We start from the raw sequence: 25410 nt of genomic DNA, 5'->3' as shown, positions 1-25410 counted from the left end.
TGTCTTGAGTTCAGGTCCTCACTACACATTTAATTAATCTCATTTTTATTGGTATTTTGTGTTTTTACAAAATGTTAATTTCTGGATCTATCTCTCCCCCATCCTCTTACCCAGCAAACTATTGTAACAAAGATTTTTTAAAAAGCAGTTCAGTAGAAGCAACTACCTCCTCAACCATGTCTAAGAGTATATACAGTATTCCATATACCAATAATCTACTATCCATAAGGAAGGGAGATTTATTTTCTCATCCCTGATCTAGGGCCAAACTAGATTTCTCATTATCAGTTTCACTGCCTTCAGTTTTGTTGTTTTATGTTTGTTCTTTTCATTTACATTGGTGTAGTCATTAAATATATCGTTTTCCTGGTTCTGCTTACTTAGTTTCTTCACTATTAGTTCATTTAAGCCTTCCTGTGCTCCTCTGAATTCTTAAAATATTCATTTTTGGCTTAAACATAGTAATATTTCATTACATTCCTGTACCACCATTTGTCAAACAATCAGTGGGCATGCACACTACCTGTTGTTGAGAATATTATAATAACCTCTGAGTGCAACCTTCAGGTCAGCTTATGTTTCCTAATACGTAAATCTCATCGGGAATTTTCCCTGTTTTGAAACTTTCACTGGCTCTCTCTTAGCTACTAATGAAGTTCATACTCACCTTGGCATTTGAAGCTCTCTGTAATAAGACTTAATTCTTCTCTCCCAGTGTCACATCGAAGCTGGTCTAGTGGCCATTTCCCAGAGATCTCCCATACTTCACTGACCCTTTGGCCATAATACTCTTGCCTCTCTCTCCCACATTGTAGTCTCTGCCGCTTAAAATCCCATTTGTCCTCAAAATTTTACCTCCTCCAACAATGTCTTCCTTGTTTCCCTGCTAGAGAGCCATCCCTCCTATAACTCTGATAGTGGATTGTCTGTGTTCTTGGTACCTAGCACCATAGGAAATGTTCAGCAGATGTCTTATTGATTTGAATTTAATTACTGGATATACATATATATGTGAATTGTTAAGCTGTAATATGAATTAATGTATGAACTGCTTTTGAAGACGTCTGTTCACATTTTCCCTAATTTTTATTTGTTCCAAGGAAGCAGACTTTTTGTCCTTTGGTCTTAGATGTTATGTGGTAGGTCACTGTGCAACAGTATTGACATTACTGTGGAATAATTTATAGGAAATGGATACTTGTTTTTATCCTCTTGATGAGGAAATCCAAAGCCTTAAATGTGGCATGACATCTAGTGCCTGTTTAATATGATTAGTAGTCTGCATTTTCTCTAAACATTTTTGATTATGGAGCCATTGGTTAATTAGCCATTGTTCGTGATTTTGCTAAGCCTCACATCACATCCTGGTTCACTCCCAGCTCTACCATTTGCTTCTAACCTGTTTGATCATGGGCAAGTCATTTGACCTTTTGGAGATGTTTTTGGATAATATTTGTATTACCTTTCTCTCAGTGTCATTGGAAAAGTTGTTGGCAACTTTTGGCTGTAAGTAGTTATTAACACAGGATGGTATAGTATCACTGAAGACAAGGATGGGAGAATATTATACCACTGAGTATTCTTTCCCTCCACCCCCTCAAAAAAAAAAAGAAATCTAAAACTCATTTCTTTCTTGGTTCTGACTACTTTTACCATATCATGTCTCAAGATGATTTTTAATCATCAGGCAATGACTACCAGCCTCTTTTCATTACATTTGCTGCAAAAGGCAAATCACATTAGCCGTCTGTCTTTTGTGTGGGCTAGGAGTGGTTTATAAATAAGACTTGATTTTCTAAAAGAAAACGTGTGTCCACACTGGCGGTCCAAAACTGAAAGGGTAGTACTTGTTTTTAATGGCTAAAAGATGGGGAGAAGGAGAAACAGGGAACGTCATATGTCAGGAAGTCCCTCGGGAGAGTTATCTAGAGAAAAGTCTGCCACAAAATTCTAAACTCATTAGCTTAGGCTTAGCTAATGTGACAGTTGTAGACTAAAGTATACTTTTACATATCGGATGTACCTTAATGTGGGAGGAGGCTTGGTTGCATTTGCTTTCAATTTCATGCCCAGTGGTATTTTATAGGTAACTTTTCTTTGGGGTTTTTATGCAGTGGTTGAAGAAAATTAACATGGAGTTGGATGCTATTAAATTCACACGAGTGAACAGAGCACCATCTTACAATAGTACTATTCTAACACATAGATTCTTTCCTTGGTAGATGTAACTGTCTTGATTCTCGCCCTTTTTACACCACCATACCTTCCACACACAGCTCCCATTGCATTCTAAAGGAGCTCTGAGCAGAGAAGAACTGCCCAGCTGTACCTGAGAATATCGATAGTGTAAATCATCATTGTATTAGTTCCATGTGGCAGAAACTAGAGAAAAAATGTTGGAAACAGATTGTTCTTGTTTGGTGTGTGTGCATGCTTTAGGAGCCCTTTTCATATGAAATCATGAGGAGAAAGGTTATCCTGTAAACCTTAACAAAAGCCTCCCGTTTGAGGGATTACTTCATATTTTAAACATTTTGGTCCTTTGTCTCAGGCTTCTCAGAAAATCAGATTGCCCTGATCTTCAATGGAAAGATGAGGTTATCTCTTGGCACTGTAATAATAATAATAATAATAATAATAATAATAATAATAATAGTGGTGGTGGTAGAAGTAGTAGTAATGATAATAATAATAGCTAGCATTTATATAGCACTTTAAGGTTTGAAAAGTACTTTACAAATATCTCATTTGATCCTCCCAGTCCTGGGAGGTAGTTGCTATTATTAACTCCATTTTACAGATTAGGAAACTGAGACAGACAGTGATTAAGTGGCTTACTCAGAGTCAAAAAGTTAGGAAATATCTGAGGCAGGATTTGAATTCAGGGCTTCATGATTCCAGGTTCCAACTTCTATCCACTATACAAAGTTGGACAGTTCTGTCTTTGCACTCTCAGCACCTAAGAAGTACAATTCTAAGGTATCTAGAAAGGTAAATTAAGGGAAAAAACCCTGGATTTATTCTTGGATTTAGACAATATTTATCACCTTTGTCTCTCCTTTATAAATAGTACCTAAACAAATGTTCATTCTGTACTAAATTTCTTCATTTTTACATAGCCAGAGCTTTGGACTTTGTATTCAGGAGAGATATCTCCCATCTGACTTGGTAGTATGTGTGTAACTTGGGCAAGTCATTTAAACACTGAGCCCCACTTTGCACAACTATAAAATGGGGATGATAATACTTGCCTACCTTACTGAGTTGTGAGGCAGCTTGGCAAACACTTCATGAAGAAGTCATTAGTCTTGTTTGGTTTTTCAACTGCTTATTTCTTCCTCCCTCATACTTCTTACAACCAAAAATGTTAATCATCCTATCAATCAACACATATTAAATAAATACCTACTATGTGCCAGGCAGTATTGTAGGCTCTGGGGCTTACAAGTATGAACAACGAGACTGCCTTTACGAGGAGCTTATATTGTCAGAGTTATCGTGGGCAGTTAATCTATCAACTTAAAAAACAGCATTAACAGCATCTTTATGATAAAACTGTCCAGTTCTTTCAATGGATATTAATGAATTTTGGTCTTCATGAGATTTCAGTTCAATCAGTCTATATTAAGTAAGCATCATTCTAGGAAGGTCCTAAAAGGTATCATCTGTATGGTCTTCATTTCTTCATCACCTTTCAGTTTAGTCCTACTCTTCATGACCCCATTTGGTGTTTTCTTGGTAAAGATACTGGAGTGGTTTGCCATTTTCTTCTCCAGCTCATTTTATAGATGGGGAAACTGAGGCAAACAGGGTTAAATTACTTGTCCAGGGTCACACAGCTAGTAAGTGTCTGAGGCTGGATTTTGAACTCAGGGGGATGAGTCTTTCCTGATTCCAGGCCCAGCAGCACTCTCTCCACTGAGCCAACTAGCTTCTCTCCTCCTCTATTACGCCTCGATGTCTTGAAACCTCAGTTTCACTGCCACAACACAACGTAGTCCTTCCAAGGTTAACAAGTGATTTCGTAACTGCTAAATCCAATGACTTTCTCAGTCCTCATTATCCTTGGCCTCTGGACAGCTTTTGACACTGTTTACCATCCCCTTCCACTTTGGTGGTATATTTCTTTGGCTTCTGTGACATTTATCCCTTTTGATTTTCTCATCTGTCTGAATGCTTCTCAGTATTTTTTGCGAGATCATCATTCGCCTCCCACCCATTAAACACAGGTGGCTTTGAAGGCGCTGAATTCTGACATTTTTCTTTTCTTTTCCTTTCTCTTTTTGGTGACCTCATTTCTCCCTTGAGTTTAACTGTTTCTATACAGGTAACTCCCAAATCTACATAACTAGCCCTAATTTCCATTGAATGTCATGCCTATACCACCAACCTAGAAATCTCTTGTTTGTCCTTTTAGCATCTAAAATTCAACGTGTCTAAACAGAACTAATCTGCCTCTAAAACTCCACCTTTCTCCGAACTTCCCTGTTTTTGAATCCACTGCCATCCTGGTCACTGAGATTTACAACTTTAACGTTATTTGACTCTTTGCCTTGACTCTTTGCTCTCCTTCCCCATTTGCTCCCATATCACTAAAACTTTAAAATTCCACCTTTATAGTGTCTCTATCCTCTCTCACCCTCCATCCAGCTATCTCCCTAGTTCAGGCTTTTATCACCTTTTATTTGGACTACTGCAGTAGCTTCTTAATTGTGGTCTTCCTCTTCTCCCTTCTGTAATCCATCCTGTTCCCAGCTGCCAGATTAATAGCCCTCTAAAGCAGGCCTGCCCATGTGATTTTTAATCTAATTATCCTCATTGCCTACAGTGTTATGTGTGTGGTATGCACACGTACACGCATACAAATACATACCTGCCCACCCCCTCTCCCCCTCCCCACTCTTCAACCTGCAATTTTAAAGTTAGTCACAATCTGACTTATATAGATTCCATATTGATTCCATGTTATTCCCTTTCATACACTCCAGGTTCTAGCCAAACCATCCTATTAGCTGGTTCTCAAACTGGACATTTTCTCTCCTCTCTGCTCTTTCAAGATCTTGGGCTATCTCAGCGCCCTCTATCTCCCCCCTGCCTGTAATTAATCTGTTTCTTCTTCACCTTCACGTTTTGGAATCTCTGGTTTCTTTTCAGTCTGAGCTCAGTCACCACTTGCAATATGAAATCTTTGCTGATTTCCTCCAGTTATTAGTGTTCTCCTTCCCTAGATGTCACTTTCTGTTGACTTATCTTTGTACCTGTTGCATTCTCCCCTTCTCCCTGCCCCCCACCAGTGCAATGCAAACTTCTTGAGGTTAGTGATGGTTGTATCCCTGCAGCCTAAGCACCTTTCCTTGCATTTTACAAGTGTTGATTGAATTGTTGACTTGGCTGGGGAGCATAAAGACAAAGGAGAGTGTGAGACTGACTTAGTTCTGCCTTACTTAAATCCAGCTCCCTTGCTAGTCAAGACATCACAGGTGATGTTATTGGTTTTCTTTGAAAAAGAAGGACTAATGATAACAACACCATAAAGACAAAAGAAGTAGTTCCTGTGCTTCAGAAGCTTATAGTCTGTCTCTTGGCTTTGTTTGAAAGTGGCCATTCAGATGTAGCTGTAGCCTTTAGATTGGCTCTGTTAACAGTCTTTGTTACCTTTTCATGTTATATTTGCATAATTTATGGACCTTCATTCAGCATCTCAACACTCATTTCATGGTATGCCTATATGGAAACTTCCATTCTGTTTCAGAAAGATTTGATTCCTTTTGTCCTCAAAAATTTGATGGACATCATCTGCTTGAAGGAAAGAAGAGCTTTAGGTGGGCAGGGGGTCTAAATGCACAGATCCAGATTAAGTCTGTCTTATCATCCTTTCTTATCATCTCCACCTGGAGAAAGGTTCTTGCAGTACAGATCAACGAATTGATCTTTTGTGAAAGATGTTCCTAAAGGGTTAACCTCTCTTATGAAGATGCTGGGGAAGGTGTAGGCAGCATTCACTTTTTAAACAGTGTATGGAGAGATCCTGTATAAATGCTTGAGTAAGTGTGGCATTACTTAGCAGCAAAATTGGAGTTTGCGAGAGATTCAGTTAACGTCTTGTATTCTTTAGTGGAGTCGAAAACTTGCGCAGCTCTCATAGAAAACAGCTACGGAAGCATAAAACTTTGTAGCCTTTTTTCCTTCAATTATCGTGATCAGACTGTAATCCAAGTGCCAAGAAGATGAAGACTATCCATATATTTTCATCCCTATAAGATAGCTGGGGACAGGAGTGAGAACAGAATAGAAATACAGTGATGTTCCCATTATCGAGTATGATTAAGAATTAACTATTCCACAGAAGTTAATTTTGCAGACAACTAAAGTTTCAGCATCAGAATTTTGATCCATCTTAGTTCTATTTCATCTGGCTACTCTTTTCAGTGATAAAGATTATAACCAACGCATTCCCTCTCATTCTATATTATGTCTTCCTAAAATTGATTAGCCAACGTAATTGGAATTCTTTACATTGCATGGATAATAGTGTAATAATTAGGCTGTGTAGGCATGTTAATATCCCCTATTTTCAATACATGTTGGCTCTCTTTTCCCTAGCAGAGAATTATAATTTGCATTTTTTATTAGTGATTAGGAGCATTTTTTTCATATGGGGTGAATATTGTATGCTTTGATCTCTTATCTGTTGGTGAATGGCTCTTGGTTTTGTGTATTTATGTCAATTCCCTAGATACTTTGAAAATAAGACTTTCATCGGAGCAACTGGATACAAAGATTTCTCCACTCCCCTCATAATTCTCTTATTCTGGCTGCATTGATTTTGATCATCCAAAGTTTTTAAACTTTATGCAATTGAAATCATCTTATTTCATAACTGACTCTATTCTTTATTTAAAAATTCACCCCTTAGCCATAGTTTGGAAAGGTAGCACCTTCAGATCTCCTGATTTTGTTTTAATTTGACCTTTCAGATTTAGGTGGCTTATGCATTTGGAGCTCATTGATGGCATGCTAGTTAGCATTTCAACATTGCTTTAAGGTTTGCAAAGTAATTTACCTACTTTATCTCATTTGACCCTCATTGAAGCCCTGTGAAGTAGGTTTTGTTGTCTGCATTTTAAAGATGAAAAAACTGAGTCTGAGAGCAGTTAATGACTTGCCCAGGGTTGTAAAGTTAACAAATGTCTGCAGGTGGGATTTGAACTCAGGTCTTCCTGACCTCAGGTCCCACACTGTATATTTTGTACCACCTAGCTGCCCATATGATTTAAAATGTTGGTCTATACTTTGTGCCATTTATTTTACATAATTTTAGGTCCTGACTCTTTTCTAGATAGTTGATGCTGCTCAGTAAGTAGTTCTTGGAGTAAATGAATTATTATTGGACCATCATCTCACAGGTAAGCCATATGTGTCCTGATCAGTTTCCCCCTCCCTTCAGAAGTGGTTCTCTGTCTCCTAAGTCTAATTTCATTTTCTACATTCTATTATAGCCACTTCCTGATAAGGGTAAATTAAAGTCATTTTTGGACAGTATCCTACCATCCCAAGAAGTATTTGGGTGGTGGTGGCATTGGCTAAGGCTGTTTAGGAAGTAGAAGGTCAGAGGAAGACCCACAAGGGTTTCTTGTCTTAGATTGTCTGTGCTAAGGGAACCCTCTAATGATGAAGGCAGTTGAGAGTTTGTGGTAATGTAAATTGCTTCTGGGCATTGGGAAATAAGGAATGAGAAGCATATGCTGCCTCTTAATATTTAGGAAAGAATATAAAAGGTTGTGTTACCATTACATAATAAATTACTGTACTGTAATTTCACACATATTATATACTGAACCCTTATAGACACCTTCGAAATTGACTGTCAGAATCTTTTTTCCCACTATGTATAATTTCTCAAACCTCACCCAGTCGAAGCCATAAGCAATTTAACTGTTTTATAACTCAGCTTCAAAACCTTTAAATAGAAAATGACTAAGCCTGTTAAGGGGGAAGGGAAAGGGAGTACACATTCATATAGAGTCTTATGTGCCAGGGCCTGTGCTAAAAAGTTAAGTGCTTTTTACAAATATTTGATCTTCACAACAACCTATGATGTAAGTACTATTATTATCCCCATATTATACTTGAGGAAACTGAGGCTTGCTTACAAGATCACACAATTAGTAAGTGTCTGAGGCTGGATTTGAATTCAGGTCTTCTGACTCTAGGCCCAGCTCTCTATCCACTGAGCCACCAGCTGCCTAAGCTAATAATAATCTACAAATAACTATTTAATCAAGCTCTAAGTATACATGAAATGAAATGCACCTGTTTGTCAGCTTTAACAAGTAGATCTCCTGTTGGACTTGGAATCTAAGAAAACCTGGGTTTACATCCTGGCTTGGACTAGTTTTGTGACCATGGGCAAGTCACATTTTCCCACCTATGAAATAGGCACAATATTATCTGTCTCATAGGGTTCTTAAAAGGATTAACTGAGATAATATATACAAAGTGCTTTATAAATTTTAAATCTCCAAATAAATGTCAGCTCTTATAGGTCTTTTTATTCTTCCTGGGGAATATCACTAGTAGAACTACACTAAAACCATACTAGAACACAATTAGCTAGATAGAGAAAGAAGAATTTGGTGTAAATAAAGACTTTCTTGGGCCCTGGTCCAAATGGATTTAGGTAATGAAGTGTTCAAAGCACCTCATTATAAGGCACTCTCACATATAGTGTAATCACATAGTTCAAATCCTGATTGCAGAAAATTCCAGTGTATTTTCTTTTTACAGCTAATTTTTTAAAATCTTCTTTTTGTCGTTATCTAGTGCTTTTATATCACTTTTATATTCTGATACATCCTTTCCTTCTTTATTCAGCAAGCCACAACTTCTAACAAAAATTATAAAAGAAAGAGGAGGAAAAAGCAGTTTTAGTGAACCAATACTTAACTGTCTGACAATATTTGTAATATTCCAGAACTTTGTCGAGTTTCATCTATACAGAGAAGGAGGGAGATGCATTTTAAAAATTTTCCCTTTGACCTGGATTGGTTAGTATAATTACACTACAATCAGTGCTGTTGCATTTGGTTTTTTTTTTATTATTATTTACATTGTTATAGTCATTGTATGTATGATTTTCTGTTTCTCCATTATATTCTTAACGTATCCAACTCGGGATGAACACTCAGACATGCATGTATGTTAATTTCCCTGAAGATATGGTTCAAGCTGATTGTTCAAGAAAGGTATTCCCACAATAACTGAATGTAGTCATATACTAAGTGGTCATTTAGTACATTCTTAAAATGTCCATTAAAAAATCATTGAATGACTTTTAGGTCTATATAATTCTCTGTTTTTAATGTATTTGTTAAAATTTTGAATCCTAATTGTTTTAAAGATGCAAGTAATCTTAGTGGTAAAAGATAACAATTAGACCCCAGCCCTGTCTCATTTTTTTCCTTCCCTTGTTACTTCCAAATTTAATTTGCATTCATTTATGCAAGAAGCACATGAACACTCTTGACAATTCATCATAGGCTCTGGAGTAGCCCTTATGCATTTTTTTTAAACTTAAAAATCTTTTTTTTTTCAATTACATGTAAAAATTTTTGAGTTTTTTTTTGTTCTCTCCCTTCTTTGTTCTGCTACTCCCTCATTGAGAAGGCAAGCAATTTGCTATAGATTATACATATTTCCATATTAACCATGTTGCAAATGAAAACAGACAAAAAAGAACAGGAAAAATAAAGAAACTATGTCCTTAGTATGTCATGATATGTGTTCAGACTCCACCATTTCTTTTTTTGGGTAGCATTTTTCATCTTAAGTTCTTTGGAATTTGTTTTGGATCATTGTATTGTTCAGAATAGCTAAGTTATTCACAGTTGACCATCATACAATATTGCTGCTACCATGTGCAATAATTTTCTTCTGGCTCTGCTTACTTCACTTTGCATCAATTCATATAAGTCTTTCCAGGTTTTCTGAAAGCATCCTGCATGTCATTTCTTAAAGCAAAATAGTGTTCCATCACAATCATATCCCACAACTTGTTCAGTCATTCCCCAATTGATAGGCATCCCCTCCATCTTTGTCATTACAAAAAGAGCTGCCATAATTTTTTTTTTTGGTACATGTAGACCCTTTTCCCTTTTTTATGATCCCTTTGGGATACAGACCTAGTAAGTGGTTTTGTTGGATCAGAAGTTTGATTGCTCTTTGGACAACTCCACCAATAGTACATTAGTGTTCCAATTTTCCCACATCTTTTCCAACATTTATCAATTTCCTTTTCTGTCATATTAACCAATCTGATGGGTGTTTTTTTTTTGCATTTATCTGATCAATAGTGATTTAGAGCATTTTAAAATAACTACTGATAGCTTTGATTTCTGCTTCTGAAAGCTGCCTGTTCATATATTTTGACCATTTAACAATGGGGAGTGACTTATTCTTATAAACTTGACTCAGTTCTCTATATATTTGAGAATTTCTCAGAGAAATTTGCTCTAACCCCCCCCCCCCACACACAGATTTCTTGCTTTCCTTCTAATCTTGGCTGTACTGGTTTTGTTTGTGCAAAACCTTTTTAATTTAATAAAATCAAAATTATCCTTTTTCTCTTCTAATTTGCTTATGATATCACCCTTTATGTCTAAATCGTGTGCTCATTTTTACCTTTTCTTGGTAAATGGTGCGAGATGTTGGTCTATACTTAGCTTCTACCAAGCAGCTTTCTAGTTTTCCTAGAAATTTTTGTCAAATAGTGAGTCCTTGTCCCCAAAACTTGAATCTGTGGGTTGATAAAACATTAAATTACTATCATCATTTTCTACTTTTTATTGTATACTTAATCTTTTTCATTTATCCACCACCCTATTTCTTAGTCAATACCAGATTATTTTTAAAGGTAGCTAAATGTCATAGTTGATAGATCACTGAGCTTGGAATCAGTAAGACTCATCTTCATGGGTACAAATCTGACCTCAGACACTTACGAGGTGTGTGACCTTGGGCAAGTCACTGAACCCCGTTTACCTCACTTTCTCGTCTGTGTGATGAACTGAAAAAAGAAATGGCAAAACTACTCCACTATCTTTGCAAAGAAAAAAAAAACCAGACAGACTGAAATTGACTAAATAAAAACATTAAAAAAACCTAGATTATTTTGATGATTACCACTTTTTAATGCAGTTTGAGATCTAGTACTGCTAGGCTATGTTCTTTCACTTTTTTTTCACTGATTCTTTTAATATTCTTGAACTTTTTTCTTCCAGATGAATTTTGTCATTTTTTTCTAACTTCATAAACTAATTTTTGGTAGTTTGGTAGTTTGGTGTGGTATTGAATAAGTAAATTAATTTAAGTATAATTGTCATTTTTGTTATATTGGCTCAGCCTACCCATGAACAATTAGTCTTTCTCTTGTTATTTAGGTCTGACTTTATTTGTGTGAAAAGTTTTTTGTAATTGTGTTCATGTAGTTCCTGGGTTTGTCCTGGCAGGCAAACTCCCAGGTATTGTATATTGTCGACAGTTATTTTAAATGGAATTTCTCTTTCTATCTCTTCCTGCTGGATTTTGTTGGTAATACAGAGAAATGAGAATGATTTTATGTGGATTTATTTTCTATTCTGCAACTTTGCTAAAGTTGTTAATTATTTGAACTAGTTTTTTCATTTTATTCTCTAGGATGTTCTAAGTGTGCTATCATATCATCAACAAAAATTAATAGTTTTGTTTCTTCATTGCCTGATCTAATTTCTTCAATTTCTTTTTCTTGCCTTATTGCTATAGCTAGCATTGAATAGTAATGGTGAATAATAGGCATCCTTGCTCCACCTTGATTTTATTGGGAAGGCTTTTAGCTTATCTTGATTACAGATAAAGCTTGCTGCTAATTTTCGGTAGATACTATTTTTCATTTTAAGGTAAGCTCCCTTTATTCTTGTGCTCTCTAGTGACTGGCAATGCTTGAACCTTACTTTCATTGGAATTGACTCAAAGAAGGAATAACATACATATTCACTTGGATATACCCTACAGGGTAAGATAGATTTCTATACCTAAGTGATTGTGTATGTTATTCCTTTTTTGAGCCAATTCCAGTGAAAGTAAGGTATAAACATTACCTGTCACCCCCCTCCCCATTTCCTCCTTCACTGTGAAAGCTCTTCCTTTAACAACTCTTTTATGTAAGATAATTTTCCTTGTCCTTCTGTCTTCCCCCTTCTCCCAGTGCATCTCTTTTCCTCACCCCTTAAATTTTTTTAAAATCATTCCATCATTCTCAACTCACACCCATGCCCTCTGTCTATGTATGCTTCTTCTAACTTGTATAATAATGATAAAGTTCTTAGGAGTTATAACTATCATCTTCCCATATAGAAATGTGAACAGTTTAACCTCATTTAATCCCTTATGATTTGATTTCTCTTTCCTGTTTACCTTATTATGCTTCTTTTGAGTCTTGCATTTGGAAGTTGAATTTTCTATTCTGCTCTGGTCTTTTCGTTAGAAATGTTTGAAAGTCCTCTATTTCATTAAATATCAGTTTTCTTCCCCTAAAGGATTATACTCAGTCTTGCTGGGTAGATTATTCTTGGTTGTAATCCTACCTCTTTTGCCTTTTGGAATGTTATGTTCCAAGCCCTCCATTCCTTTAATGTGGAAGTTGCTAAATCTTGTGTGATCTTATGGTATTCGAAGGGTTTCTTTCTGTCGACTTATTTTCTCCTTGATCTGGGTGCTCTGGAATTTGGGTATAATATTCCTGGGAGTTTTCATTTTGGGATTTCTTTCAGAAGGTGATCCGTGGATTCTTTCAGTTTCTATCTGACCCTCTGATACTACGTTATCAGCTCAGTTTTCCTTGATAATTTCTTGAAATATGATGTCTAGGCTCTATTCTTGATCATGGCTTTCAGGTGGTACAGTAATTTTTAAATTACCCCTCAATTTATTTTCCATATCACTTGTTTTTCCAATAATATATTTTATATTTTCTTCCTTTTCCTCCCATTCTTTTGACTTTCTTTTATTGTTTCTTGGTGTCCTGTGGAGTCATTAGCTTCCGCTTGCCCACTTCTAATTTTTAAGGAATTATTTTTCTTTAGTGAGCTTTTGTACCACTTTTCCCATTTAACCAATTCTACTTTTTTGTTTTTTGCTTTTTGGTGAGGCAACTGGGGTTAAGTGACTTGCCCAGGGTCACACAATTAGTAAGTATCAAGTGTTTGAGGCTGGATTTGAACTCAGGTCCTCCTGACTCCAAGGGCCAGAGCTCTATCTACTGCACCACCTAGCTGCCCCTGCAGTTCTACTTTTTAAGGAGTTCTTTTCTTCAGTGAATTTTTTTTACCTCTTTTTTTCCTTTCACCAGTTCTGCTTTTTAAAGAATTCTTCTCTTCAATAGATTTTCATGCCTCTTTTACTATTTGATCAATTCTGTTTTATAAGCATCAGTATTTTTTTGTTTTTTTAACCAAGCTATTAATTCTCTTTTCATAATTTTCTTGCATCACTCTCATATCTTTTCCCAATTTTTCCTGTACCTCTCTGATTTTTAAAATTTTTTGAGTTCTTCCAGGAATTCATGTTAGGCTTATTTCCAATTCAATTCCAATTCTTTTTTTTTTTTTTTTTGAGGCTTTGCTTGTGACTTTTATGTCATTTTTTTCTGATGTGTCTTGATCTTCCCTGTTATCAAAATAACTTTTTAGGGTCAGGTTCTTTTTTTTTGTTGTTGTTGTTCTTTGCTTAATTTTCCAATTTATTTCTTGACTTTTAACTTTATGTTAAAGTTAGACTCCTCTGGAGGGAGAAGACAGTTAGGGGTCACTGTCCTAAGCTTCAGGTTTTTCATGCTGTTGTTTTCAGAGCTATTTTGGGGAAATCTGTAAGTTTTCAATGCTTCCAAAGTGGTATGATCTAAGGAGAGATATGGTCATTGCTCTCCTGGACTGTGCTTTGAACTTTACCCAGGAAGGGACCTTTTTGCCTTTAGGCCACATGCGCTATCACTTCTATTGGCCCTGTGACTGTGACTCAGGCCTTTACTCTCCTGTGGCCACAAGTGCTAGTGCTCCTTTCTGTCTTGGAGCTGAGACCAGGCCCCCCTGCTCCCTAGTAAGTGACTATAAGCATTCTTCTCCATCTTAGAACTGTGATCAGTGCCCCCTGCTACCTTGTAGCTGCAAAGACTAGTGCTAACAGTGCAGCCTGACACTGTATGGGCAATACAACAAGGTCCTGAACCCAGCATCAGCAAGGGGTCCCCTGTAATCTTTCTGACCAGTTGTTTGACTTCCTTACTGTCTATGGACTGAGAGATCCTGAAGCTGATGCTGCCATTGATGCAGCTGCCTCCAAGGCCTTCTGTTGGCATTGCCCCGGTGCAGCCTGAGCTGTGCTCTGGGCCCAACCACCATCCTGGCGTGACAGACATTTCCTGCCAACCTCCTAAGTTGTCATAATCTAGAAAATTATTTCACTTTGAACTTTTGTTGGCTCTGCCATTCCAGAATTCTATTTAAGGTGTTACTTTAAAATTGTTTGGAGGGGAGTTTGGGTGAGTTCCTGCCTTTCCTCTACCATCTTGGCCCTTCATCCATTTTTTTAAAAGGACTTTTGGGTTGTATACTATATAAGGCCAAACCTTTAGTAAGTAGGTAATTTGTTTTTCAGTTCTTGAAGTAAGTTACATGGCTCTTGTATCCAAGTATAATTTCATTGCTAGAAAATAATGCCAATATTAATCCCTCTTTGTTGAAGGAATTAAGTAAGTAAATTAATTGCTTTTTAAGAATTTCTAGGCTTTATTCATTAGCTGCCACAAATAATATCTGCTTGAATCAGTGTGATGTTATTTTGCTAGAATGAATCCTTTGTTTCTATTTTCTTAATAATTTAAATCATTCCTTCAAAGACTGAGGCAGGAAAACCATTAGCATAACCAGGAAATTTTGTAACAGGTATTATCTTCAAAATAATCCAGTTTTCCCAGTTTTTTTTTCATTAAAAAAATCTCAGTTGGAATGATAGAAAGATAAGAAAAAATTCAGCATGTGTAAATGTGAAGTTCTACACTTAGGTTTTTCAGTTCGTTCATATATATAAGGAATCAGCTAGAGTCCCTCAACCAATTCTTTTTTATTGGGATTTAAAATTGAAGTTCAGTATATCATTCGCCATTAACAGGCACCTCATATTCTAAAACTTTAAGAACAGACAAAAATAATGAATAAAAAATTGAGGGTTTTAATTGACTATAAATTCGTTATGAGCTGAGATGATAATGGTCTCACTGTGTTTTGTCATAGACGAACCAAATCTGGAATACCTTGCTGATTTTTCTGTAACACATTTTAAGAGGGACACATATTAACAAACTAAAATGTACTTAGAGGAGGTTGATCAGGATGGAGAGGATTTGGAAATTATAGAAAATGAGAAACAATAGAGAAAACTGAGGATATTAAACCTGGACAAAAAATGTCTTAGGGAAAAGATGATCCTTGCCTTTGAATGTTTCAGAGGCTGTGGTGTCGAAGACAGACGAGACCATGTTTCTGCTTCCTACAGGACTGATGAGTTGAAGGTACAGGAAGGTAGCCTTTAGGTTCTCTTATTTCCTGGGTATATTACATCCAACTAGTGCTTTTCTTTCCCTTCTCCAGTCCATCCTTCATAATGCTACCTGTTTAATGTATTGATTGGGTAGTTCCTCTGCCTGAAAACCTTCAATGGCTCTCCACTGCTTATACCACATAAAGGACCAACTTCTTACCCTGGCGTTCATAGCTCTGCAGAATTTGATTCGAGGCTCTCTTCACAGATTTATTTCAGACTACTTCATATGCTTTGCACTTCAGCAAAACTAGACCTGCCCTTCAGGTATTATGGTGAATTCAGTCTCCTCTACCTGCTCCTATCATATCCCCATTTTTGAGTTCCCTTTTTAAGGCCCAGCTCATGTGACACTTGCTATGTAACCTTTCCCAATTCCCCTCACCCCAAAGCAGAAAAAAGTGATTTCTCTCTTCTCACATTAATTAAAGCTCTTTATACATCTTCTCTGTACTTACTGCATGTGCCCTGTATCCTAGTTGTTTGGGTCACCTATCTTATCCTCTTAGATTGAAAGCTCCTTTAGGTGAAACACTAAGTTATTTCATCTTCGTATGCTGAGTACCCATCATCATGAAGCCTTGTATCAAATGAGTCCTGAATGGGTTTTTAATGAAACGGTTGAATTGCAATACAGGAGGGAACATTCTAATTTATTAAAGCTCTCTGAAAATGCAAGAGGCTATCTTGAGGTGGCTTCCTTGAGGTAAACTCTCTTTCCCAGGTAATGTTCAGAGCGAGATTAGATAACCATTTACCAGGAATGCTATAGAGGTGGTTCCTGCCCTGGAGGGAGGTTGGAAATGCTGACTCTTAAAAATCCCTTCCAGAATAAGATTTTGTGATTCAGAGACTTAATGGTCTAGCAATTTCTGCCAAAGAGAGGACTGGTCATAACGAGGTCGACTTAATTCATTTTACTACATTGTAGATAATTTCGTCACTCTTTACTTTAAACTTCTTGTGATGAAAATTTTTTATTCATTATTTTTGTCTGTTCTTAAATCTTTGGAATATGGGGTTCCTGTTAATGGTGAATGATATACTGAACTTCAATTTTAAATCCCAATAAAAAAGAATTGGTTGAGGTACTCGAGTTGATTTCTTGCTTCCTAGGAAGGAAGTTGCAGGTAGTTTGTGTTTGTATATCTGTGCCATAAGCCCAGGAACTTAATCTTTTGCATGTTGGAAAGCCATTGTGTACCCAGGACTACCAAAGAGGATGCTGGCTGCAGAGACTGGATGAACGACGCCCAGTGGTCTGCATCTTCATTCTTTTTGGTTTCTTTTGAACACCTGCTCTCTTCTATTCCAGAGCACCAAAACTACTTTGGAATAGATGAAAATCTGGGCCCTGTTGCAGTAAGCATCCGGAGAGAGAAGCTTGAAGAAACTAAGGAAAAAGAAGGGTCCCAATTCAACTATCGGGTAGCTTTCAGGACCAGTGAGGTATTTCTGCTCTCCATTTATTATCCTTGGGGTGAGAGGTTTGTTTTTTTTTTTTTTTAAACAAAATGAAAAACAAAGATAAGAACCTCTTAGGCCTTTAACACAAAGGGAATTCTGGTGCTCTTGAATTTTAGTTCCTCTCTATTCTTAAATTATTCAAAGATTTTGTGCTTACACATGTCTCTGTTACACTATTCACCTATCTCACACAGTAGTTGAAAGGAATTATTTTAACAACTATTGCATGTGTATAACTCCGTGGGTGTTAAGGAACAATGATTTTGATTGCTGGCTTATGTGGTAGGACAGAACAAAAGGCAGAGGGATTTGGGACATGCTGAAGAGACAGGATATATGCAAAACCCAGATTAAGATGACTTTAAATCACAGCAGATGAAAATAGGTAGCCCACAATATGAAAACCATATTCTCAGAGGGTTTTGCCAGAGCAGTCATTCCAGTTATATATTTTTATGTAAGACCCCAAATAAGTCTCATGCTTTTAGTAATTCTTACTGAGATTACTATAGAAATAGTACCGTATAATAGTCTTAGAGTGGGTTTTGTTTGTATTTATTAATTATGTATTAGACCTGGTCCTTGCATTGGGTCCTATTTTCACAGGAGAATCTGAGATCTATTTAATTTAATTTAATTTTAAGGATGTGATTTTGGAACAGACTGAGCTAAATTTCAAAATCTAAATGTGAAATGGTTTTGTGGTGTTATTTCATAGTCACATGCAGCATTAGTACATGGACATGTTGCCACACTATATATTTTGGGTCCCCATTGTTCTAAGCCTTCCTATGTTCATAAGATAGAGCTTTTTTTAAAAGGACTCATATTATAAGTGACACGTATATTATTGAGAAACAGCATAGTTGAGAACTGGCCTTGGAACCGGGAAGACATGGGTTGAAGATATGGCCTTTGATCCCTATTGGCTTTTGGACCCTGGGCAAAATCCTTAACCTCTCTGTTCCCTAGGCAACTCTCTAAGGTGATGTTTCAGTAAAAGGGCCGACCTGCATTAGTAGATGAGGGCTGCTACCTCATCTGGAGTTCCCTGTGTCAGTGAGATCATATAAACCCATTCCCTGTCCTCTACATATTATTAGATTCGCAGGGCTATTTAGGGGTTTTAGGAGTCATCTAATGCAATCCTGTCATTTTACAAATGAAATTTAAGTAAAGAAAGTTTAGGTAACTTGTCCACAGTCACATAGCTAGTTTGTACCTGAGACAGGAAGTTGCAGTTCAGTTCTCCTGACTCCCAGTCTAGTACTCTTTCCATTATGTTGCATTATAACAAGACGATATATTCAGATTAGAGATTAGTTTAAAATACAGGTATTATTGTGTGTTTGAGATCAGATTTTATGAGATAGGTTTCACTAATCCCTTTAGCTCTGTGTGTAACCAGCTAGTAGGTGCCATTGGAAATCTCAAGCAGTCCTAAAACTAGGAAAGGATTCTGAGAAAATGAAGACGAGGGAGAAAGATAAAGGAGGGGGCATGCTTGGCAGTTGCCCCAGGTGCTTCAGGAATGGAAGCACAGAGCTGCGACTAGACCAGCTCTCCTCCACCTCCCTCTTCATCTCTCCTGCCTGCCACTACTGATTAGCCTGACTTATTCTCCTTGGACGTTTGCTATTGCTGTCTTAATGTGCTGTTTTGGTGGTTGGCTTTTCTCTTGTTATGGGGGGGTGCGGTGGGGAAAAGGAACTGGGAGATACTTTACACACTGTTGTCCCCTTCCAAATAATAACAGCCTTTCTCCTCCAACACTTTTGATGTGTATGTAAGACTAAAATATACTTTAAAAATGATGGCTGGCCAAGTGTTATTGCTATAAATATTCAATGAAGTCTCGCGCTTTCCCCCCCATAGCTTACAACGCTTCGAGGAGCAATTTTAGAAGATGCCATACCTTCCACCGCGAGACATGGCACAGCACGAGGGCTGCCTCTCAAAGAGGTTCTCGAGTATGTTATCCCTGAGCTGAGCATTCAGTGCCTACGGCAGGCTTTGAACTCCCCCAAAGTCTCGGAACAGTTACTCAAGCTTGATGAACAAGGGGTAAGTCATTCACGAGGTTTGTTTTTCTATCTCTAGGTTTTTCAGACTCCCTTCTCTCTTCCCTCCCCCCTCCTGGCTCCTCCTAAATATTTTTTTTCATTTTAATATATGAATACACTGCCATCACAGTCTAGGACACCAACTGTTGCAGGGGGACATACGTCCCTTCATACAGAATGTTGGGAGATCAGCCAGTTGTTTCCACTGTTGAGAATGTGGTTAGTGCCTTGAAGTACTGATCTTATTGATTTACTTTCTTAAATTCATTCATTAAATTTTTGCCCACTATGTATAAGGAAGTGTGTTGGAGAGGAATGGGAAAATTAATGACAGTGCCAAACACTGATCTCAGGAAGCTGATGCAAACGCACACATTTAATTTGGTGAACAGTATAGACGCTCATCTGTGATGTACAGTATTACCATGCTAGGTGCTGAGACTGCAAAGACAAAAATACAATGGTCTTTTTTTCTCCCTCCATGAATTTAGGCGGTGCATGGTATAGAGAACAGAAACTGGACTTAGGAAGACCTGAGTTTGACTCTTGCCTGACACTTACTAACTGTGTGATCCTGGACAAGCCACTTAATCCCTCTCAGCCTTAATTTCCTAATCTGTAAAATGTGTATAATAATAGTACCTCCCTCCTAGAGTTGTTGTGAGGACAAAATGAGATAATATTTGTAAAATACTTTCTAACTAAAATGCTTATACCTAATGCTAGGTACCACTATCGTTGTTGTTGTTTTCAGTTCTATAAAAGCATGAATATATTTAAATAGGCGTTCATTTGAGGAAGAGGCCCTATCCAAGCTAGTGAGGTTGAAGAAGATTTCGTGTGTCCATACATGTAGGAGAATAGAGGATGCAGAGGCTAGAGAGGCCTTCTGGTGACCCTGCAGGGTGGTCAAGGCCAGAATCTGTCAGAATCTGCCCTTGGTTCTGGGGCTGCAGGGAACTCAAAGGAGCCATGAAAAAGAAAGCCAAAGCATTGAAACTAAAAAGGGGAAGGTAGGCTTAAGATTAAGCATTCAGTGGTAGTCAGAAGGAATGAAGAGACTGGAAGCCAGTCAGGAAGCTTTTGTAATAGTTCCTGGGAGAGGTAAAGAGAGCCTAGATTGGTGATAGTGAGAAAGGAGAGGTGGCTGGTTTCAATGTCCCAGACTAGGCACCTTATATATCTGAAGTATTAGCCTAAGTATTCAAGATATTTTTAATTATTTGTCTTCTTTTTGTAAAATTTATGCAGCATAAAAGATTACAGTGGTATTTTGAGAATTTCTATGAGAGGATAAACAAGTAATGTTACTTATGCACTTTCATGTTAGAATAAGTCATATTCATGATTTGACACTCCTTTATTCATGTGTGGTACAGTAGAGCTAATTTTGGGACCACAGAATGTTTGGTGTTTTAAATGGGCTGAATTTCTAAAACTGATTATTCTAATTGGACTAACGAGTTAACAATTTAGCATGAGCAAACTAGATGCAGGCACCTTAAGATTCAGAGTGAATCAACACTGTGATCTGTTGAGGTCAAGAAGGTAACTTAGCTTTCAAAAACAAACCTATTTGTTACTCAAACACTGAAGGACTACTTTAGATGAGTATCTGAGTGCCTTATAAATACTGCTATTAGAGAACTTTATTGTTATTTCTTTTTCTTGTTTCTCTGCCATTGTTAATCATCTAAATTGTACAAAACTTCCATGAAACAATTGAGTGAAGTATTTTAACAAAGTGGGAATAATGAAATATGTTTCCCTTTTGTCCGACATGTGCATAAGTCTGAAACAGTCTTTTAGGACATTGTTGAATATAATTTGATGTCTCAGGAGAAGCTATGTACAGTACTTAAGGTTTGTATCTTAGATTCTGTGTCCCATTTTTCTGCCTAGCAGATTTATGCTCAGCTTTCTAAAGGCACTTTTTAAAGTGTCCAAAGTAACAGAAGCCACACTGATTTTTATGCCTCAGAGTGTGTGCTTGTGTTCTTGTTGGCTGTAGTAGCAGAGTTCTAGAGATAGTTGCACTTTCCCCATCTATGAATCATGGGGTCCCTGTGCCTCTGCTTGATATCACATGGTCTGCCCTTCAGGGTATTAAAAGCACAACATTTGACCATTTGGTCTAGTTGATTTTCTCCTTTGGAAATGAGATGTTATTGGGCTAGCTACTGCAGTAAAGAACCGAGGTTAATATCAAAAGTGGTGGGATCTTTTGTGTAGCAGCTTAGGATAAAGGTACCCAACTATTTTGTGGTGGTTAAGCACAGAAACTTTGAACTTGATAATCAAAGCATTTCTGAGGATTACTCTACTATAGCTCTAAATTCAAGGAATTATTGTTGAACATAAGGCTTAGTTTTGAAGTAGAGAAATACTACTTATTGGGTTAGATGAGTTTAATGTGCTTTTTCTTTTGAGATATTTGTAAGACTCACGTAGTATTGGCGTGAGATACTTAAAAGCCTTCTGTGTAATAATTGGTTTGTTCTTTAAGAACTTTGAAAATTTTTCTTTGCTTGAAGGTCTATGAATTTTCGTGTTCCTTGGGATGACATGATCTAGCATAGTATATCTCTGGCCAGTGCAACATGTTTTGTTTTATTTATGGAAGAAGTTTGCATGCCCTGTCCTCCCAACCCAGAATAAAACATCTACTGTCATGCCCTGTCCTCCCCACCCAGAATAAAACATCTAATGCGTCCACCTCATTCTGCTAAAAATTATGTTTATGTATATGTACCTATGTGTGTATATGTCTGCAGTATAAAATGTATTTATACCATGGTTTATCAGTTACTTTCATTTTAGTTTTTTTAAAAAAATCTACTTTAAAAGTTACTTTTAAAGATAGCTATTTAAGTTCACTACCAAAACACTAATGTACTGTTGGTAGAGTTGTAAACTGATCTCACCATTCTGGAGAGCAATTTAGAACTATGCCCAAATGGCTATAAAACTGTGCATACCCTTTCATCCAGCAATACCAGTGCTAGGTCTATATTCCAAAGACATAAAAAGATAAAAGGACCTATTTGTACAAAATTGTTTCTAGCAGCAATTCTTGCATGATGGCTAAAAAGTGGGACTCAAAAAGATGTCCATAAACTAGGGAATGGCTAAACAAGCTGTGGTATATGATTGTAATGGAAAATTATTGTTCTGTAAGAAATGACAAGCAGGATGCTTTCAGAAAAACTTGGAAAGATTTACATGAACTGATGCAACAGAACATGAACAGAGCCAGGACAACATTGTACACAGTAACAGCAATATTGTTCTATGAAGAACTGTGAATGACTGAGTTATTTTTAGCAATACAATGATCCAAGACAATCCCAAAGAATTTATGATGAAGCATACTATTTACTTCCAGAGAAAGAACTGATATTGATTGTTGTTTTTGTTATTTGTCTTTTGTTCTGGAAGAGGACCCTGGCATCAGGAAAGTGATTCCATGACTTGCAAGCGAATTGGATTTAAGTGAGGGAGGGCTGTGCAAAGCCACCAGCCTCACTTTCCCCTCCAGAGCCAGCAGGGTCCAGTGATTAGATATAAATCAAAATGACAAAAGCATGCTATTTTTCACTTTCTTTCATTTTTTTCTTTTATTCAAGTTGTCATGTACAAAACGACTAATATGGAAATGTTTTACGTAATTTCCCATGTATAACCTATATCTGATTGCTTACCATCTCAGGGAATGGGGGGAGAGAAAGGAGGGAAGAAGGGATAGAATTTGGAACTTAAAACTTTAAATAATAATATTTTAAAAAATTGGGGAAACTAAAGAAAGTACAGGGCAAAAAAAGAGAAAAGAAAGAATGGTAGCTCATACACATACAACCAAGAGGATCCTTGAAGAAAAAGAGAGATCAGGTTTTCCTAAACTATTTTCCTCAGTAGACTACATCCTGATAATATAATTGACTGAGAGATTTAGAGAATATAAGATCATGCTGTGGCTATCATTAATTGACTAAAAAGCATTTTATTCTTTAGAAGTCTGTTAGGTGGCCTTGTGGATAAGGTGCTGTATTTGGAGTCAGAAAGACTCAAGTTCTAATCTTGTCTCAGCTATGTGTTCCTGAGTGAGTCACTTAACCTCTCTTAGCCTCAGTATTCTCATCTATAAAGTGGGGATAATAGTATCACCTATCCCCAGAGGATTGTGAGGAACAAATGAGATGATATATGTGAAGTGCTTTGCAAAACTGAATGCCAGATAAATGCTAGCTGCTGTTGCCTGCTACAGGCTGAGGGCCAAATTAGTGAGAATTAGGAATCCCATGAAGTGGTAGAATGTATTCGAATTGCAGTTAAAATTATATAAACTATAGCTTTAAATAATAATACAGTGTGAGTTAGAAAGAGGGTAATAATTAGTAATATAAAGTACTCTATAATAATAAAGTTAATTATAACAACATCAAAATGTGGCCTTAAAGTTTCTCCTTAGGGAAGATGTCTCTTGTACATATAGTAAACTAATGAAAGTCCATCTCAGCAAGTTAAAACAATCAGAAAGCCTCATTTTAGTCATTCACAGTGATAAAAATCAAGTGAATGAAGAATTGTTGTATTCAGATTGTGACATATATTTAGGCTGACAAAATATCAAGTGAGTGCATCAGTATGTATCTGTTGGATGAGCTCTGCAGAAAAAGAGCTGGGCACAGATAGAAGAGCAAGCAATTGGGCTTTCAATTGCGGTTGACCCTAAGGGCAACGGAAAGATAAATAGAGATTGTAAGTAGACTGAAGCATATTGCCAACTAGGGCTTTCATGGGAAGGTAGTATAAAAGAATACATGAATATATGAGCAGAAGAGGTGGGTGTTCCTGCACAATGGGAATAACAAATAGAGTGTTGCACTTTTAAGAAGAATGCTTAATTTGGGATAGAAGTTTTAAAAACCGAAAGTTTTTTTTTCCTCCTCTCTTCCTTTGTTCCCTTTCAGTAGCAAAAGCTAGATGGAGAAACTAACTTGATACTTTGTTGTGAATGAGAGTAGCTTATCAGCGAATTGCTTGTGTAAAGTACTTGACATCTCAACATCTCCATAATGCTTACCTATCTATGTCATAATTATCTGGGAATATTCTGACAACCTGTTACTGGGAAGCCCTGAACTTCATTGGACAGGAAACTTTGTGTGTAGTTTTGCCTTTATTGGTGATTTTGATCACTGTACTGTCAGTATGCCCGCAAAAGAGAAAAGCCGATTTTTTTAAAACTATGGTTTTTTAAGTTTTTGGTTGTGATTAAATAGTTTTGGCATGCCCAAACTATAACAGACAGACACAAAATGGGAGAGGTTTTTGCCTCTTAGGAGGCTTTATTCTGACCTGACTGTATATACATATTTAACATTGGTAATATACAAACCTAAACTTATTTACCTTATTTATCTTTCATGTTGCTAAATATTGTTTGTTATATATTTTCTATGGATTTACTTTTAATTTTCCAGACTTCTTGTAGGTAGATTTGTTTTTTAAGTTAGAGAACCAATTATATCCTTGTAGTTAGTCATTAAGCATTTATTAAGTGCCTTCTGTAAGTCAGACATTGTGCTGAGCACTGGGGACACAAAGAAAAGCAAAAAAGACAATCCTGCCCTCAAGGAGTTCACAGTCTAATGGGGCAAAGACATGAAAACAATTATGTGCAAACAAGATATAAAGGATGAATGGGAAATGATCAATGGAAGGAAGGCACTTAAAGGGAGTTGGGAAAGGCTTCCTAAGTAGAAGGTAGGATTTTAGTTAGGACTTGAAGTCACCGGGTAGAAATGAGGGATAATTGAATCCATGGGAACTAATGAGAGCATCTAAGTGAAATAGTACAGAGAGAGGAGAAATGAGAACTAGGCCCAGGACAGATCCCTGTAGGAAGCCTCACCTGGATCCTATCCTGCAAGGGAGACTGGGAAGGAGTAGTCAGATAAGTAGGAATGAAGGAGAAGGTTGCGTAAAATAAGCAAGTTGAGTACCTGGGAGGTTAGAGTGTTAGAGGAAGCATCAGTATGTATGTTAAAGTCTTTCTACCATAAGGGCAGGAGATGGGGAAGGTAAAGGAGGGAAAGAACAAATATAATGCCTACTATGTGCCAGCCATTGGGATGTTTTGTTGTTGTTGTTTTTACATATATCTCATTTGATCCTGACAACAACCCTGGCAAGTAAGTGCTTTTATTCTCGTTTTGCAGTTGAGGAATCTGAGGCAAACAGGTTATGT

At 37.0% G+C, this 25410-nt stretch overlaps 1 protein-coding gene across 7 annotated transcripts in view; it reads left to right on the top strand.

Moving 5' to 3' along the window:
- The window catches only part of LOC114050135 (signal-induced proliferation-associated 1-like protein 2), a 257408-nt gene that overhangs the window by 140772 nt on the left and 91226 nt on the right, over window positions 1-25410 (top strand). For all 7 annotated transcript variants that reach the window (XM_027871717.1, XM_027871715.1, XM_027871714.1 and 4 more), the window contains exons 4-5: window positions 16946-17079; window positions 18973-19161. In XM_027871717.1, the coding sequence (XP_027727518.1) occupies window positions 16946-17079; window positions 18973-19161 (323 nt within the window). The remainder of the gene's footprint in view (window positions 1-16945; window positions 17080-18972; window positions 19162-25410) is intronic.

The sequence above is a fragment of the Vombatus ursinus genome, unplaced genomic scaffold (assembly GCF_900497805.2).
Source record: "Vombatus ursinus unplaced genomic scaffold, bare-nosed wombat genome assembly UNPS02014798.1, whole genome shotgun sequence".
NCBI classification, from domain to species: domain Eukaryota; kingdom Metazoa; phylum Chordata; class Mammalia; order Diprotodontia; family Vombatidae; genus Vombatus; species Vombatus ursinus.
Note: the sequence above shows the minus strand (reverse complement) of the source record. Positions and strands in the feature narration are given on the sequence as shown.